General features: G+C 40.1%; 1 protein-coding gene across 1 annotated transcript in view; it reads left to right on the top strand.

Moving 5' to 3' along the window:
• Positions 1-19,270, top strand: part of lamc3 (laminin, gamma 3) — a 265,101-nt gene that overhangs the window by 227,299 nt on the left and 18,532 nt on the right. Inside the window, exons 13-19 of the mRNA XM_061733782.1 lie at positions 4,019-4,207; positions 4,505-4,750; positions 8,432-8,585; positions 8,694-8,836; positions 8,968-9,146; positions 15,808-15,991; positions 17,063-17,307. Of these exons, the coding sequence (XP_061589766.1) occupies positions 4,019-4,207; positions 4,505-4,750; positions 8,432-8,585; positions 8,694-8,836; positions 8,968-9,146; positions 15,808-15,991; positions 17,063-17,307 (1,340 nt within the window). The remainder of the gene's footprint in view (positions 1-4,018; positions 4,208-4,504; positions 4,751-8,431; positions 8,586-8,693; positions 8,837-8,967; positions 9,147-15,807; positions 15,992-17,062; positions 17,308-19,270) is intronic.

The following is a 19,270-nucleotide window of genomic DNA, read 5'->3' as shown; positions in this document are numbered from 1 at the left end:
TGAATTGATGACTGCAACAGTAACTTTTTAGGCACCCCTGTGAAGTCAGTCAGACAGCTACAGGTAATGCAGAATGCAGCTGCTTGAGTTCTTAGAGGCGAGTTATACTTGCAGTTGGTGCCTGCGTTCGCGTCCGTTCGCGTACACCAACAACGGCAACGTGAGCGCGTAGTACCGGCGGTGACCGATAGGGGGCAGTAAGCAGAGCAACAGTTGGAAAAGTGATTAAATATTTAGTGGTAGAGGTAGTAGCAGCGGTAGTAGCAGTAGCAGATTAGCTTCCGTCAGTCTTCAGGGCAGCTGTGGCTACAAACGTTGCTTACCACCACCGGTGAGAATGTGTACGAATGAATAATGGTCTCTGTAAAGCGCTCTGGGTGCCTTGAAGGGCGCTATATAAAACCAAGCCATTAATATTATTATTATTATTGCTTTGGTTACAATCACTGTATAATATAAAGATAAAACAGGAGGTCATATATTTGGGGATTGTTATCTCTAAGGACAAAACAGCAATTGAAAAGATGAATATTTGGAACAATGTGGAAACTAAATAAAACTATGATGATGGGGGGTTGAATGTGATCGATTTCGATATTATGAATGGTGTCTTGAAACTGAAATGTTTAAAATCTTTCCTTACAAATAGAAATTCTTTCTGGTTTATTGTTCCTAGTATGATTTTCCAAAAAATGGGTGGAATAGACTTTCTTCTTAGTTGTGACTTTGATTATAGCTCATTACCACCTAAACTCTCTGCTTTCCATCAGCAAGTCCTTCTCTATTGGAAATTGATTTATAGTCATAGTTTTACATCACACAACACACCTGTATGGAACAACAGGTACATTTTGTTCAGTAGAAAATCTGTTTATATAGATGATTTTTCTGGATGATACATTACAGTTTGAGGATTTTTGCAAAAAATACCAAATTCAATGTACTGTTAAGCATTATAATAGAGTGATAAAAGCCATACCAGTTTCTATGAGGTCGATGGTTAAAGAAGACATTCGTCATTCTAAGGTCTCTCCTGCACTGAAACAGCTCTGCATTAAAGGTTTAGATTTATGTGACTTTAAATGTAGAGTCATTAGAAGTCATTAGAAACATTTTGCTATATTATATATTATTATTATTATATATATTATTATTATTATATTAATTATATATATATATATATATATATATATATATATATATATATATATTTGGTGTTTTTGTTAAAGACAATGATTTGGACTTTGTCCTTAATAATTTGGTGTTATTGGGAAAGTTCTTAATTCACAAATGTAGATTTTTTTTAAGACCAAACCATGTTTGACCCATTGGAAAAATGAGCTAAAGCCCTTGAGTAAGTCCTTGAGTCTTGTTAAAGAAAAGAAAGCCCTTAAACTGTTTTCTTTACTTGAAAGATATGATTTAATATGAGATGGCCCTTGTGAGTTATTTTTAATGTATTTTTTTTTTATTTAATTTAAATTTTATGTTGTACAATAATTAGATTAGATTCTCAGTGTATATTTTGTAATACAGGCAAAAGTTTGTAATTCTGATATGTGCCTTGTTTGTTTGTATCTATGTTTCAATAAAAAAAAAAATGGTGTAAAACTAAGTTAAGGATCAAAGTGAAGATTGTGTATGAATTAACAGGAAACATCAAGATGACAATATTTTTTCAGATAGAAGGTTTGGGCAAGTTAACCTGCATGGGGACCTTTCTCCAGCAGAGAGCAGCATAATCGTGTTAACATTGCTTTGGTTGCGATCTCGGCAAAGGAAACGGCGCCGTCACTTGTGGCCAGCTGGTATCAGACCGGGACCAGCGCCACTCGCGGCCAGAGCGAGAACTGCAGGTCGCGTACGCGTTCAGTGTCTTTTTGAGAACGTGCACGTCGACGCGCCAAATGAACGCAGGATACACGTGACGACGCGTACGCGTTCTGAACTGCAACGAAGCCCTTACTGGAACTAAGAAAGTGGGCCACATCACTCCAGTTCTGAGGTCTTTCCAGTGGCTCCCTGTACCCCGCAGGATAGACTTTAAAATACTTGTTAGTTTATAGATCACTGAATGGATCACTGAATGGTTTAGGACCAAAATACAATCAGACTTGTTGGCATGTCAACCACAAAGACCTCTCATGTCTTCAGGTTCAGGTCTGCTCTGTGTCATCAGAATCAGAACCAAACATGGAGAAGCAGCATTCAGCTTCTATGCTCCCAGATCTGCTACAGACTTCCAGAAAACTGCACGTTTCTTTAAATCAAGTTTAAAAACTAATTTGTTTACAGCTGTATTTGACTGATTTATTTAAACCCTTTTGAATTCAAATTTAAACAAAGTTAATTTAAGTTCTACACTGTGACTCTAGTTTAAAGGAGCTTGAGGCAGGATTGAAGCAGGATTTATGAAAAAAATTCGTATACGTTTTAAGTTTTCTAGTAATAATGTCAGATGAAGCGTTCCAAACACAAAAGAATGAGCCCTCTAGTGTATCTCTCCGTTGCCTTGAACAGGCTTTGTGCTGCAAAATGTGCTGCAATTCGGGCCCAAATTTCCCGCGCTGGGCTGCGGATGTGACGTCACATGACGCTGCATGTGCTTTCTCCCCGTTCTCCCGTGCCGGCTTCACTGTTGGCTGCAGTACCCCCCGACGGCCGTCGTGGTGAAGGGTGGCGCTAGAGAGTCTAATTTCTTAAAAGGAGCCTCAAGCTCCTTTAAGTCTAACATTTCTTCATTATCCAACTGTACTGTAACTCAATCTTTTTTTCTTCCCTTTACTTTTCATGTTTTCATTGTGTAAAGCACCATGAACTGCCTTGTTGCTGGAATGTGCCCTACAAATAAACATCAAAAGGAATGTGGGGGACAAGTACCACTTGTTCCTCACATTCCTACAAAGGAGATGGAATAATAGAGACGGCATAATACGAACCAAACAGAGATGCCTGTCTGAACTAACCTATTGGGGTCACCTCAGTGTGAAGTCTTAATTCAGTCCGACTGTGTATTAAGACCTAGCTTACCTACTCAGTTCATGGAAATTCTATCTGGTTAAAGGACCCATCCACAGCCACTTCCACTGGTAAATAACATACAGTAACAAACCAGTCAAAGTGGGGATGGTTTAGGCTTTATGTGATGACTCATACAGGAGCATCTAGGTACTAGTATTTCAAAAACAACCAAGATGGCAGGAGAATTACTGACACGTTGCATCAACAACCACAACTGCAGGTTCACTATTCTGCACGCTGTTTTGGATGTCCTTTGCTGATACTAGTCTGGTTGTGGCTCTGCCTAAATATAATGCATTTATTCTCTTATTGGTTACATGCGTTCAGAAGCAGTTTCTTTTGTCATTCGGTTTTTGCCCCCTGAAAATTAAAAGTTGAATCCAGAAAAACCAGACTAATTCTACATAGAGAAGGCCAATCGGTTCACCGAACTGAAGCAGGATTTCACATATTTCCAGAGGTGCTATGTTTCAGTGCAATACAAGACTCAGACATTATCTCGGTTCTTTGTCCGCTGTTTGAGTTTTGGTGTCTTTTGCCTTTCTCTCTGACTTGTCATATTATTCAGTAACACCAACTGTTTAATAGACCAGAAATGTTACATTTGAAATTAAGTTTCTCTCCATAAATTAAGTTGGATTCCCAGGGATATAATGGTGATACACGCTGCAGTTGTTTTGCTCAGTGTTGAGGACGTGAGAGCATGTGTAATTAATGACCGTCTTCTTTAAGATCTCTCTGACTCCATGCGGTTCACATATTTCCCACAGCGATTGCTGTCGGGGGTGAGTTTAGTTGTCCTCTGCTCTCTGTGGTGGTCTGTTGGGAATGTTTTTTTGTTTCAAGTTTGTCTTTTTACAAAATGTGGACAGAGGTACAGCACGCTCTGGTGGTGATGAGAGAAATCTTCTCTGGGCTGTGTGCGGAAAAACATTTTTCAGCAGGTGCACACGTTTGAAAGTAATGTGAAATTTTGACTCTCCTCTCCGGGTTGCAGGTGTGTGTGAGTGCTCCGACTTCACCACTGGACTGACCTGTGAGCACTGCCTGCAAGGTTACTATGGAAACGCTCTGATTGGCACGCCTGGTGATTGTCAGCCCTGCCCTTGCCCGGACCGCAGCAGCTGTGCCCAGATTGCGGAGACAGGACAGGTGGTCTGCACCAACTGCCCTGCAGGACAGACAGGTGACATGGGCTTCTGGTAATTTAAAATGATCTGTATAGACAGTAAATAATGAGCTTTAGATCAAAACAATGTTTACACATGACAGCTTGATACCGAGAAGACCGGAGCCTCAGAGCAGCTCATTTGCATTTGCCGTCATTGTTACAGCAGAACGCCACCTGTGACTCTGACTCGTTTAATATGAGTTTCTAATTAAATTATGACAGAGTCTGGGGTAACACGAGGCCTCAGACGGTGTTCTGGCTCACTCAGTCATCAAATTCTTCCCCACCTCTTTCACCTTTCCCCGTGTGTAGGGATGCGCTGTCAGATGTGTGAGGATGGTTACTATGGTGATCCCCTGGGACAGTCCGGGACGGCTCGACCATGTGTGAGATGCGACTGCAATGGCAACGTGGATTTCAACGCTGTGGGAATATGCGACCACATCACTGGGCGATGCCTGAAGTGCCTGGGGCATACAGAGGGTGACCACTGCCAAACCTGCCAGCGGGGTTTCTATGGCAACGCCCTGAACCGAACACTGAGCCAGAAGTGCAAGCGTGAGTGTTCATTTATTTATGTTTAGATTTCATTTGGAATTAGGGCATTTTTATTCCTTTTAAAGGGGACATATTGTGACAGAAGTTGGTTTTTTTTTCTCTCCATGTGAGCATTACATGTGAGTGTTTAAACCAGGACTCTAAAATATCCCAACTTTCCCATTTTGTTTGGACATCACAGAACCAGACTAGAGTAGAGTTTTTCCAGTCTCCCCATCTTTATCACCACTAAACGTCTCATTATGCTGCATCTGCTACACATCTGTACTGAGTAGCACAAAGCTGTATGAGAGAACTCAAAAGAGGCACACTCTTCAGGACCGGGAGGTGGAGCAAGGTTGAACCACCTCCAATGAACATAGCTGTTAAGATGGTTGAGAAGGGTTAAATTTAGTGATGCACCGAAATGAAAATTTGTGGCCGAAACCGAAACCGAAAATAATAATAAACACTTGGCCGAATACCGAACAATACCGAACATGGTTCTTCGCAGTTTTTCATTTATTTTGCCAATTTTTTCACCATTGCATAAATCAAATAAATTTGATTTAGGCATGCAAGAAAAAAATCTTTTACAAAATTACAAGGTAGAAAACATTTGTTGAACATAAAAACTGAACATTTTTTAATTTCCCAGCATTTCTTAAATATTCCAGCAGACATTATACCAGCAAAGAACAATAACTTAAAATAAATAAATTAGCTAAATAAATTTTGTGGCCATCTTTGAGCTTACGTTAACTGACTGAACATTGTAACATAGGCCTTAAAACAATAAAAATGCATTAAAGCGCTCAGGGTTTTTTATCATTTCAAATGATAAATCAAACTTGTAGCTGAAAGACTTTGCAGATGTGCCCCCTCTAGATATTTGAGCAGAACATTCATTGCAAACAGCCATTCTTGTATTATTCTCTGCCACTCTAAAATACTTCCACACTGCTGACATGTTTGCACCGCACCACTTCACTCCGCTCTCTGCTGTTTGATTTCGTCATCTAAACGCATCTGTAATAGATTGATTTATGTTGTTTTGGTTCCACCTGCTGGTGAATGTTAGTTAAATTCTTATGTGGTTAGTTTTTGGTTGGCCAACGATTTATGTGGTGCGCAACAGTTACGGAGCGGCCAGTCTATTTATATTTCAACGCCGTTATTAATTGTTCGGTTTTTTTCCCACTTATTCCACCGAACACCGAAAGTGTTTTTTTGCCATTTTCGGCCGAACAATTACGGTTACCGAACAATCGGTGCATCACTAGTTAAATTGTTTGCTTATTTTTCTGAATGTATTTAACATGTCACAGATATCAATTAGACCATGGCAGAGGACAATGTGAAAATGTGCTAACTTATATAAAAAAAGGGCATATATCTCCTTTAAGAAATTACTGAAATCCACTTTAAATAAAAAATGTATTTTCCCAAGTGGCTAACATGACTTTGAAGCAACACAGGAAGTTCTGCATGTTTTGGCTCGGACTCTTGCTTTAGTTTCTGTCAGTATGTCCTCGAGTCTCTTAATCACCTCTACCTTGATGTCCACGGAAACTGTGAGTTAGTTTCAACACTGTTGATGTGTGACATGGTGCATTAAAGTGGCACGTAGTCGTGGCAACAGCTGACCACAGAGGGACTCAAAGGTTACTTTGACTGCTTTTAGCCAATAGCAGGGATAGGCAACCCAACATTTTATTGAACCCATATTTTAACATGACCATAAAAACCCAACTTTTTTGAGTCACTTTAATCATTGAACGTCACTTTTCGGAGGTTACTGAAAGTAAAAACTTCCACACAATCATTTAAATGTAGATGCACTGCATTTCAAAAGTTGCCCAATAGAATTATTCTTAGTATACTTAAATCTAGTCAAATTATCCTATATAATCAACAATATCTCTGCCAATTAGATACATACAATTTATTGACTAGCTTACTAAAAACTAGTAAAATCTGGCCAATAAAAAAAAGAGTACTTTTATTGAAACAAGACTTTTATTGTCTTAGAAATTAGTTTTTGAATAAGTTATAACAAATTTTAACTAGTATATTCAACTCTTCCATGGGACGAAAAATTGAAGTTGTTAATTGTCTTTTGTGTTAATTGTCTTTCCAAATCAGGTAACTTTTAATATTGCTATCAAAACAAGATTGTTGTGTGTGTGTGTGTGTGTGTGTGTGTGTGTGTGTGTGTGTGTGTGTGTGTGTGTGTGTGTGTGTGTGTGTGTGTGTGTGTGTGTGTGTGTGTGTGTGTGTGTGTGTGTGTGTGTGTGTGTGTTGTTAACCATTTTTACATTTGCAGCAGGGGTGTTATAATGATAATGTCAACAGGTGTTTTTAATGATGTTTTGGTACAAAACTAGTATGCATGAAAGGTTGAGTATTCATCAAGAAGTTAAAAATCCACGCTTATGTCCACATGTTTTTCAAAAAGACAAAACAAAGCCACATTCTGCGGGCATTACCAAGGCATAGCTGAGGAAGAGGAGGGTACATTAACTAAACTGGACCGCCTGCAGTCCTGACGTGTCCCCATAAGACAATGTGTAGAGTTTTAATATGAAAAAAAATGCAACATAGAACCACATAATGTTTCACAACTTCAGCTGGATTCTGTTGCGTGGTTGAAATGCAAAACGATGTACTGTATAATAATAAAACATCTCAGGTTCATACACTCTGCAACAAAAAACAAAAAAACAGTTTTTATTTTTGATTTGTATTTTCCACATCATCTCAGATGTCCCTGATTTAGGTGGTACATAATGTCCCAAAGGGGTCATCAAGAACCCTCCAATTCCTGCTCATATTGCTCTGTTCACCACAGGAAAGTGGGAATAAAGTAGTACAGATTCAAAATTACATCCATCCATCCATCCATTTTCCGCCGCTTATCCGTTCCCGGGTCGCGGGGGCAGCAGCCTCAGCAAAGATGCCCAGACTTCCTTCACCCCAGACACTTCCTCCAGCTCTTCCAAGGGGAGTCCGAGGCGTTCCTAGGCCAGCCGAGAGACATAGTCTCTCCAGCGTGTCCTGGGTCTTCCCCGGGGTCTCCTCCCGGAGGGACATGCCTGGAACACCTCCCTAGGGAGGCGTCCAGGAGGCATCAGGTACAGATGCCCAAGTCACGTCAAGTCAAAATTACATGTCCTTTGGATTCGTTAAAAAGGATGTAAATAGTTTTTTTTAAATATTCAAGTCAAGAGTTTCACTTGAGAAAGTGTTGCACTTATGAGTGGTGAAAGGACCAAAGTTGAAAATGGGGTGATCAGATGGCTCTGGGTCAGGCAGACAGTCAAAAATATGAGTCGTTGGAGTTGGCAACTTTGAAATTGAAAAGTCTAAATGACTGAAACTCAAATGAAGTTACAGAGTCAGACAGAAACCCTCAGAGAAATGGCTGTGATGTGTTCATCTTTTGATTTTCATATCCCTTTCTCTCACGTCAGTTCTCTCTGAAATCCTCAGCGGAGTTCAGGAGCTGATCAATGTTGCAGAGGGATCCTTGAGTTTCTGCGCTTTTGTCTGTCATTTTCTTCCATTTTCCCTCCTGTGGCCAAATGAGATAAAACTAATAAAATGTTTGAAATATTACAGTGATACATGGAATTTTAAGCCCTCAACAATATAACATTATCTCTGTTTTTACGGTTAGACTGCTTTATTTGTTTCCTCCAGCTTGCAGCTGTAATCCTGCTGGGACCTCTGGGCACGTAAATGAATGCCACCCTCAGACAGGAAATTGCCGTTGTCTCAGTCATGTGACCGGCCGGGATTGCAGTTACTGTGAAGTTGGATTCTTCAACCTCCAACCAGGCATTGGATGTGAGAGGTAAACAGATTCCTGCGCGATTTAAAGTGGATCTATATGAAAATATCTAATACCAGGGTTCAGAAACTGATTCTAGTCATTACAATATTATTTCCATCCTTTCCTCAGGTGCAAATGTAATCCAATTGGTTCATCTTCATTGGCGTGCCATCCAGTCACAGGGGAGTGTGTGTGTCGTGCAGGAGTGGAGGGAGGGCTGTGTGACTCTTGCCGTGCGGGCTTCTATGGGTTCTCCTCTCGAGGTTGCAGAGGTACAGTACTCCACTTCAAGCGTTGCAGCTGCCCATCCTTTAAAACAGAACACATGCCAACCGTTTTCCAAAACTTTAAATGACTTTCTCTGTTTCTCTTCTCCTGCTTGTGACCCTCCCGTCTCATCAAGCCTGTAACTGTGACCCGATGGGCTCCGTGTCCATGCAGTGCCACAGCAACGGTACCTGCCGGTGTCGTCTGGGCTTTGTGGGTTACAAGTGTGACAAATGTGAGCTGAATTATTTCCACAACAGAGCCACTCACCAGTGTGAGGAATGCCCAGTTTGCTATGGTCTTGTCAAGAAACAGGTGAGTTATGGTAGTTTACGGCTTTCAGGAAACCACAACAAGGACATTTCTGATTCTAACTGCTGTGCTTTAGCTGTTTAAACACTACAGAGCTAGTACAGGTGCAAAAGAGCACTACTACACCACTAAAATGGAAACCTCACAGCACCTACAGCATTAAGGGCTTAATATAGAAAGACACTGTGGAAGTAATGGGCATACCAGGAAATTACCCATTGGTTTAGCATTTTTTCAAGCCAAAGTTGTTCATATGAAGTAGGGATGTCCCGATCAGGTTTTTTTGCCCCCGAGTCCGAGTCCGAGTCCTTTGATTTTGAGGACTTGCCGATACCGAGTCCCGATCCGATACTTTTATGAAACAATAAAAAATGAAAAAGAGAAAAGAAAATTATGCAGGATGACCCTTTTATTATATTTTAACATGTGTACTGTAAACTGAGCACATAGGAGGTAGGCAGCTTGAACATTCTTAAGTCAGTATAAAAAAAATTTCTTTTCTTTTTCTTTTTTTTTTTTTTTTTTTAAGCATAGGGCTGCTTCAGCTTCAAAACAAACAGGCGTGCTGTTTGTTTTGGTGTATGGCTGCCGCTCCGAGCCCACTACTCCACGTGTGCGTTGATTTATGGTCCCGCGTCACACCAACGCAGAGCCTTCCGCGACGCGGAACCATAATGTCGGCGCCGCAGCTCCGCTTCAGTCCTGGGGCCTCATCTATAAAGCTTGCTTGCGCAGAAAAAGCGCCTGAAAGTTGCGGAAGCCACCATCTACGCAAAGCCTCGGATCTAAAAAGAAAAAACTAACCGATGGCTGCCGCTCCAAGCCCACTACTCCACGCCGAAGAGGAAAAAAAAAGTGTTCTGATTAAAATAAGGAAAGTTGGACTACCGTATATAACAATTGCGTTCATAAGGATAAAGTTTTAAAAAAAAAAAAAAAATTAAAGAAATTGTCTCTTCTCCCCGTGTGTGTCTGCCTGTCATGCACGGGTACTTGGGCGCATGTTGTTTACTTTTAAGCCGGAATTATGGTTCTGCGTCACACCAACGCAGAGCCTACGCCGTAGGGTCGGGCATAGGGTGCGCGTCGCCGCGAACCCTACGCTGTAGACTCTGCGTCGGTGCGACGCGGAACCATAAATCAACGCACACGTGGATGTCGGCACCAGTGAGTATTTTCACCGGACATTTTGACCGGAGAGATTATAAAATACCGGACTTCGGCATATTTTACCGGACAAAGTCCGGCAATTACCGGACAACGGAAACCCTGATATATATATATCCGATTCCTGATCGGCTCATAACGTCCGAGTCCGGATCGAGTCTGCAATCACGTGATCGGCCCCGATTTCCGATCACGTGATCGGATCGGGACAACTCTAATATGAAGCATTCTGGTTAAACTATGAAACTGAAATGTTAAAATTTTAGTTCAAAAAACATTATTTTTGTCTCGATTTGCCTCGATTTTCAAGCCATATGGAATTCACCAAAATTTGAATAAGAAGGTGGAGCTGGACAGTGGGAGGGTGACTTTGTAATCAGGAACAATATCAACCTAGACCTAGACCTAGTCTTTAAAAAGACCACCAGGAAAGTGATCAGGCCTCGGCATAGACAATGTCATGTGTGCTTTTAGTGCATCTCATTTGTACTCAGAAGTTGGCATTTCAGACTTACAAGTTGGAAACTTTAACTGGAACACTTCCTGAAGTGGGAAATCCAATTAAGAAAACAGGAAAAAAACGTATGTACCTCGAGAGAGTAAAAATTAGAAATGTATAATTTGGTAATTAATGTGTATGAGAGGCAAACACATGATTGCATCTGCTTAAATGAATTTGTTATACAGAATACGAATGTGTTATACAAAAGAGTACACACGTAGGTGAAGTGCAAGTGTACCATACTGGGATGTAAATAGCCTGTGGTCCTCCTCTGCATCTTTTTCTCTTCATCTTTCTCCATTTTTTTTTCATATTTTCACTTATATGTTTGTTTACTCCACTAATTCATATGTTCCATACTTAAATAATGTTTCTTGGCCCCTGCCATTACAAGATGCAATTTATTCTTGAAATAGCAACCCCCCTAGAGCATCCCGCCTTCATAGAGCTTTAAAACAACCATTTGGCTGCTTTGTATTTGAAATTTGCAAACAAATAGTGGATGCTCAGTGAAACAGAAAGAGACATTTGCCCTGATGATCTCCCGAGCTGCTTCTTGCTGTCCCTTTAGATCTGCGGCAACTCTTGTTTCCTCACTAAGGTGCTGTATCGCTGGATTTTGCTTTTGAGGACAGTCCAGTACCTGAGACATGTTTAGCATCTCTCTCCTTATGCTTTTGTCCCTATGAAAGCAGATGTATGTTCTCCCCAGATCAGCTTATACCTGTGTGAACATGTGCTGTGATTTCCACAGACTTAGCAATTCAGAGAACATCCCAACCCTTGTCTGTTCTGGACATTTGCAATTACTCTATCTGTCTTCAGCCTTCTTTAAGGCACCTTCTCTGCTTCTGGCGCTCCATATCTTATGAGTCACATTTTCCTTTGGCTTGAAAATGGTAATGAAAAAGTCCAAAAAGCACACAGAAAGAAAAAAAGACATAAAATGTATGATTTGTTATTGGTAGTTAAGTCATTTCCCACTAATGTCTCATAATAGCATTTCTTCGCTCAAAAGAAAGTCAGAAGAAAACAGATGAAAGCAAAGCAAAATAAAATGCAATGAAATCAGAAAAAATATACAATAAAAGAGATAAGAAAAACTGAATTTATTTTCCTTTTCATGTTGCCTTGTTTCAGTTGATTGAACTTGTGATCTTATTGACACTTCCGTTGCTAACAGGAACAGCTGCTAATCAAATGCAAATGCAGCAAATGCAACATGCCTTCTGGTTTGAGAAGATGAGCAATCACAGCCAGATTACAGGCTCTTATAAAAGATCTCGATAATATAAGTGCTCATCTTGACAAACTGGTGCCAAACACATCATTTTTATTCCATATTGAAACCCAACTTCCTTTTCTTCACAAGACTAATGTTCTTATCTCCTCTACTGCATATTGGTTTGTATATGTGACTATATCTGGTTATGAAAACCAAAAGCCCCTTTCACACATGGTTGCGGGATAAGGATTCACTTGAGATCCTGTCTTCATTCTCCAGCTGTACATTCACAGTGATCCCAAGATATTCCTGCCCAGGTTTTGACATTCACAAAGACTTACATCATTCCACAATCTGAACACAGTCAGTGTCTGTGGTTGCTAACTGCTTTATTCAGTCAGTGCTGAATGAAATATGCTGCTGAAAATAACTATATAAGCTGGCGGAGGATCGTCCAGGTTGCTGAGCACGGAAACCGGGTTCCACCAGAAGCGAGCACCCCGAGCCCAGTGACAAGGTTCAAAATGTGGCCAGTCCAACCGGTGTTGCAAGAAAACATCCTGTTCATTGATCTAATCGACCTCGGCTTAATGTGCAGACATAAAATGTGACAAAGCATTGTAGACAACATTCCTACTTATCAAAATATCCCACCTTGGCACAGGATTTGGTGGAAATGCTTTTAATAAAGTATGATAAGACTTGATTTATCCCACAGTGGGAACGTTTCACTGTACCAGCAGCAGAACAGGGCATAAAACTTTTTTTTTTCTTTAATATACACTCAAGGGCCATAAGAAATTCAAATAAGGATAAAAAAATAAAAATTATAGATGTCGGTTTCATAACTTCTCATCCCCCACATAATCATTGGGTTTTAAATGTAAAAAAAAAGGTAAGAATTGGTTGGTTGGTTATATAGCAAACATAAATCATAGTACATGCTAAAATGAATGCTAACATGTAGTGAATATCTAACAACCCGTCAGCACTCCAGTTTTTACACTGTAAAAAGTGCAAAGGTGTCAAACATTTAAATGTGAAAGAACAGCCTGAGGCAAAGGCAGGATTTTCGATAAATAAATGACCACTATGGTCAAAAAAGGCAGTTGAATTAATTTTTTTCCAGTGTGTCTTCAGCCTGCTTGTTAATCGGCTAGGTGGTCCGACAGTGAGCCTAGTTATTTCTCACCAACCCCCATAAAGTCTGATTACATCCCGTGTGGAGTTTGCAGCCACCTCATGGTGCGCTGGAAGCATCCTCAGTGATACTGTCTGTTGACTTTGCATCGGGTAACATCAAGCATTGCCTGACTGAATTCTGGTCGCAGTGCGCTGAATCCATAAAAAATTGGGGAATTTTTAACATTTTTCAGCAATCGGCCAGCAAAATTGCAGCTATAGCCTACAGCTAACGCCAATGATGTCATAAATGGGGGCAGGACTGTTTCAAATCACACTGATTATCTGTGAAGAGTGGAAAGAAATTTGATTTATTGGTATAATGAAGAGACATCAGAATCACGTGTTGCTGTGGCCATGTTGTGATCCCCATTACACGGTTACACCTTGTGTGCCATTCACAAGCTCGGCAGGGTAGAAAAAACAAGCTACAGTGGCCGAACAAACTAGGTGTGTCAATGAGGATATATGGTATGTCCTGTTCTTAAAGGAGCAATGTGTAATGTAAAGCCAAAAACTAAATTCACACTCCAGTCAAAATGATTTGGTCTGAAAGATCCTACGTGTTCATTTGTCTGGTGCACCATAAGAAAACCAGTGAAATAGAATCAAAGTTAATACAAGCTTTTATTATATCATGCACAATGTTTTACCGGCCGAAGGTACACTTTTCTCAAACCACATAGGCAGGAGAGGAATGCACACGGTGGTCATGGATCCAGTCGTATTTATACTAAAAAGGGAGGTGTTCTTTGTACGTGAACCCCATCTGCCAAACATGTCAGACCTTCAGTGTCCCTGTTCACTTTTTCCTCTTTAGGATGTCAACCCAGATAACAGATAAGACCCCTCAATGTTAAAATATCTGTTTCTCCCCTAGGGTTGCAAAATTCTGGGAATTTTCAAAGTTGGAAACTTTCCATGGGAATTAACGGGAATATATGGGAATTAACGGGAATATATGGGAATTAACGGGAATAAATACGAAATTTACAGAATTGAAGGTTGGCCCTTAACAGGGAACTTAAATATAGTTGGGGGAAATATATTGTAGCATAGTCTTGGCTAAAACAACCAGATTTAATGCAAGTACACTCCTCAATCACATGCACACAGCACATTGCTTACTGCAGGGCTATTGAGGCCACGCCCCCTACAGGCACTGTGCATTCCTCCATCACATGCACACAGCTTACTTTTTGATTGGGTGGGGGAGTGGGGTGAGTTAGTATTTACTCAACATTCATGTTTTTGTTGTTCATTAAAATAATTGTTCATACAACAATAAAAACTAAAGTTCTACTCAAATAAATCTGTTGAAATGTCATGTTTTTGTATTATCTTGCATGGATATCTGCTTATGACAAAATAAATATTTACATTTATGTTTGGATATGATAGTTTGTTTAAATTACCCCCAATTTCCAGTTAATTCCCATAAATTCCCAATAATTCCCATAAATTCCCATAAATTCCCATGGAAGGTTTCCAATTTGGAATATTTCCAAAATTCCCCAGCTTAACTTCCCATGGAAAGTTTCCGGAAAGTTTCCGGAAATTTACCGGAAATTTTCCACCCCTTTGCAACCCTACTCCCCATTGTCTTCACTTAACGAAAAGTAAATATCTGAACTATCTGAACTAAACACTGCCAATAGAGAAAACAGTGGAGCCATAAAACACTAAACCCTGCAAATAGAGAAAAACCCCTGTGTAGAATCTTGTAGAAAAACCCTTCAAACTCTTAAACAATTTCATGAAATCATAACAGGTCCTTTCTCGTCTAAGAAACAAGAAAACTGATAGTCGGTTCTCGACAGCACTGTGCTATCAATTTAAAGTCAAATGTATTGCAAATCTCAAACCAAAATCTAATAGTCAAAAAACAGAATCTGGCATCAAAAAAAATCTAAATCTCTAACCGAAAAAAATAATTAGTGAATCAAAAATCAGCAGCGACTTGCATACCAATCGAAGCTCTTTTTTTGACTTCCAAACGAGGCTTTTTCCTAGTACCAGGTGGTTGTGGTGATGGTACAGTCCTCTTCCAGAGAGCTTCAGCAATCCTTGCTGTTTCTGTTTACCCATCCTGAAATGGTAACTTGGGGGCGGTACCTACATGACAGTCAAGTACGCCCACAAACTGCATGAGTTCTTCATGTCATCATGTTATATGCTCAGTAGAGCCACACATGGCAGAAACTGGTATTACTGGATGGACCGTAGCTAGTTATTTAGCATGCAAACTCGATTGGTAGTCAACATTGTTTCTAGGTTATTTGGGGGATATTTTAACGTACAATCTTACACATTGCTCATTTAACACATGGCTTATATTCATTTTTGTATTCATTGTTTTTGTTGAAATGGAACATTTAGATGTTTTAGAGTACCAAGAATTGGTATTTCATCTCAATCCCTGCCTCTGAATAAAAATAAATAAATTAAATGTGAATATATTGTTGATTTTTTTTTTTTTTTTTTAATTTTATATGCAGGTACAAGTATATTGTTTTTTATATTGTTGGTAACACTTTCTTTTTTACTTTTCCATTTCAAATCCCCTTCAATCCTTGGTGCTTTTCCAGGCAGAAAAGATTCAGACTCATCTACAAGATTTGGAGAAGCTTCTGTCTCACTTTGATTGCCGTGGTAGATTTGGGAAGCAGCAGCACCTGCTAAAGTATCACATGGCCAGGCTTCATGGGCATGAGCAGCACCAGCGGGAGGATACTCTTCCTAATGCTCTGGAGGATTTTCTAGCCTTCCAAGGTACAGCAGCCAGAAGCCAAGATAATTCCAGTTGGCTTGTCACTTCTTTTAATGTTTCTTATTTGATCGTGACATCCCCGGAGCCTTTCCTTTGCAAAAACATGAAGCCGGCTTATTTGCCATTGCAACTCCTGTGTCACATCCTGGCTGCGAGATAACACGCTATATCAGTGCATACAAGACCAGCAAGTAATGCCGAGAAATTGGACGTGAAACCACCCCCGGCTGTCTGTAAAGGCGCTGTTGCTCTGTCTGTGTCTCCTCTGCGTGGCGCTCTTACATATACGAAGCAACACAGCGATTAAATCAGGAAGCAGGCAACAATACCCACCTCTCCCAATTACTTTAACACAATGCTGATATATCCTCATTATCTTTGGAGGGGAACATGCTTACAAGCTCAGCTGCACGGGCCAAATGGAGACAAATCATAACAATATTGAACAAGGCGCCGTGTGACCAACTTAATCCCCATTTATGTGATGGATAGTGCATCTATAATCCCCGGTTTATTATGATTATAGTTGCAATGATGATAACACTTGTCTAACAATCCCCCTCCTAACACCACACACATTCGAGCCGTGCTCTTTAAAACAGTGGGTGGCCTAGTAATGATTTAATGAGCATGTGGGAGCCACAGGCTCACTGTGTGGGCGCACAAAGGCAAAACATCACATACTGCGATGTGTACGTACACACTTATTAACACTCATTTTGTAAGACAAAAAAGACAAAGTATGACAAGATGATGCAACAAATCAGTGATGTTTTACTCTTTGAACACACCTCGGTTTCCTGTGCAGACTGTTTTATTAGAAAGCACAAAGACTGTAAAGTAAGACTGTCAAAGTTACTAGCAATTGGACAGTTTGGGTTTTTCTGACAGCAGACAGACAGAGATGATGAGAATCCTCCTAGGAAGGATGAGAGTCCTCGCTTGAATTAACACAGTAAATGAGAGCTGAGAAATAGAGATGCTTCTAAGCCACGCGGAGCTGCAAGAATAACATTCTTGGTAAAATAATCTGTGAAAGGCTTAATGTGGTCTTATTTGCTTTGTTCTTTCAGAGGCACGGGAGGCCTTCGTGAAACAATTTTCCTTGCTGCAAGCTTCGACAGGAACACTTTTAGCGCAACTGCATGGCATTACATTTACTTTGAACTGCAGCATCAGCATGACACGGGAAGAGGGGAAGGACGGGAGGAAAGATGAAAAAAGAGGAGATGCCTGTCAAACCTACACAGCCGCTTTTCTCATGATCAGAGAATCTGAGAAAAAGTTGAAACAGGCAACACTGGACCTGGACAACATGGTAGGTGACTCACACGTAATGTGCTTTGTCTTCAACATTGAGTTTGGAAAGTTGTACAAAAGGGTCAAAAAGTCCACCATGAAAATCATTGATATATTTCAGCAAAGCTTGAAAACCAACATTCATGTTAATACATTTGAATTAAAGATTTATATATATTCCTGATCCAAAAATGTTAAAGTAATGAAAATGTTATGTTTAAAAATTATTGTAAATTGACTTCCATTTATATGGGTTTGGTTTACGCCTAAACAGAGTGATCCAGACTTCCATCTCCCCAACCACCTTCTCAAGCTTTTCTTGGGGAACAGTGAGGTGTTCCTGAGTCCGTCATTAAATACAATCTTTCCAGCATGTGTGGGCTCTGCCTTGGGGCCTTCTCCTGGTTGAACATGCCCAAAACACTGGCTCATCACTAAACGAGAGTCCAGCAACCCTGTAGAGGAAACTCATTCCAGCTCGTTGTACCTGTGACCCTGGTCACCACTCACAGTTTGTGACTGGTATGGGAAGGTACATACTGTAGATCCACTGGTTTAAAGAAAGCCTTAGCTTTGGCTCTTTCTGTTGTAACAGGGTGGTGTCAAGATTTTTTCTTTTTTTTTGATACCACAGAACGCAATTTGAGACCATAAATGAATACATCCATTTTGGGGAGCTTCACACTTGGCTCCAGTGAGAGCTATAGATCAAGACTCAATGACTCTGATGGGAACACATCAGAGATCAAAACCTGAGACCACCAAATCAGACCCCAACCGTCCCTCGCTGTGCCCAGAAGTCCATCCATCGATTATCTTATGAATGGTTATTTCAGAGCCTTGGCTTTGGCAGGAGCACACCCTGGACAGGCTACAAGTCAACTAGGCATGGGGCGATATACGATATTATCGTATATCGCGATAAAAAATGGCAGCGATAACGTTATCGTGGGGTACTGTAATTATCGCCAATTTTTTTTTGCCAGTGTTATTTTTTTCATGTATTTTATTAATATTATTTATTATTATTATTTATTTAATATTTTTTCAGAGAGTAGTACAATCCGTGTGCATTTGACTACTGTGGCACTTTATTTTCACTCAATCTTTGTGTTGGCCATGCAGCTTTTGTTTCGTATACTACAGAGCAGTGCCTTTATTTTATTATTTTTCCAGAGAGCCGTACTAAGTAGCAGGCAGCCAGCCACTGTTAAAGTTTCAGAGAGTAATACAATCAGTGTGCATTTGGCTCTACTTTGTCACTTTATTTCTATTTGTCACTTATTTCTTTCGACTCTCAGGGAAGTATTTTCTTACAAAAAAAGAAAGTTCAAATAAGTACCGGTACTATAGTTTACACTTTGTAATGCATAACATTTACAGTACACTATTTGTTCTCTACCTCAAGTGTCACTGTGTTGAGAATGATTTGAGAATAAATGTTCTGAAGGAACCAGTGGATCCACGGTTAGTGTTTTTCCTTGCATTTTAAGAATTTTATAAGCGACGCGCTAATATCGTGATAATATCGTAATCGTGATATTTTTGTCCATTAATATCGTGATATGAAATTTTCATATCGTCCCATGCCTACAGTCAACACCTAGAAATTTGGTCTATAAAAGTTATGGACAGAATCACTGAAGTGGTGACAAACAGCAGCCCTGATTACAGTAAGTCTGGCAAAGTGGACCTATCCTGCCACTCTGCATTTTACACATAAACAGCATAGTCTAAGAACACTTAAGTGGAAACATTTGCAAAATCTAAATTAGTATCACTGCCAAAACTTTTGGCCCTGACTATAAGACTCTTCACCGCTTCTGGGTCAACAGAAAAATTGCAGGAAATTCATGGCATTAACTGTGTTAACTTATTTGAGAAGGAGATGAGATTTTAATATGCATTTAATTCTGGATCAAATGACTGCATTAGTCACAGATATTTATTAGCTCCGGCTTTAATCAGCAGCAACATTAGTA

The sequence above is a fragment of the Cololabis saira genome, chromosome 11, assembly GCF_033807715.1.
Source record: "Cololabis saira isolate AMF1-May2022 chromosome 11, fColSai1.1, whole genome shotgun sequence".
NCBI lineage: Eukaryota > Metazoa > Chordata > Actinopteri > Beloniformes > Belonidae > Cololabis > Cololabis saira.
This window is presented reverse-complemented; position numbering and strand designations above follow the sequence as displayed.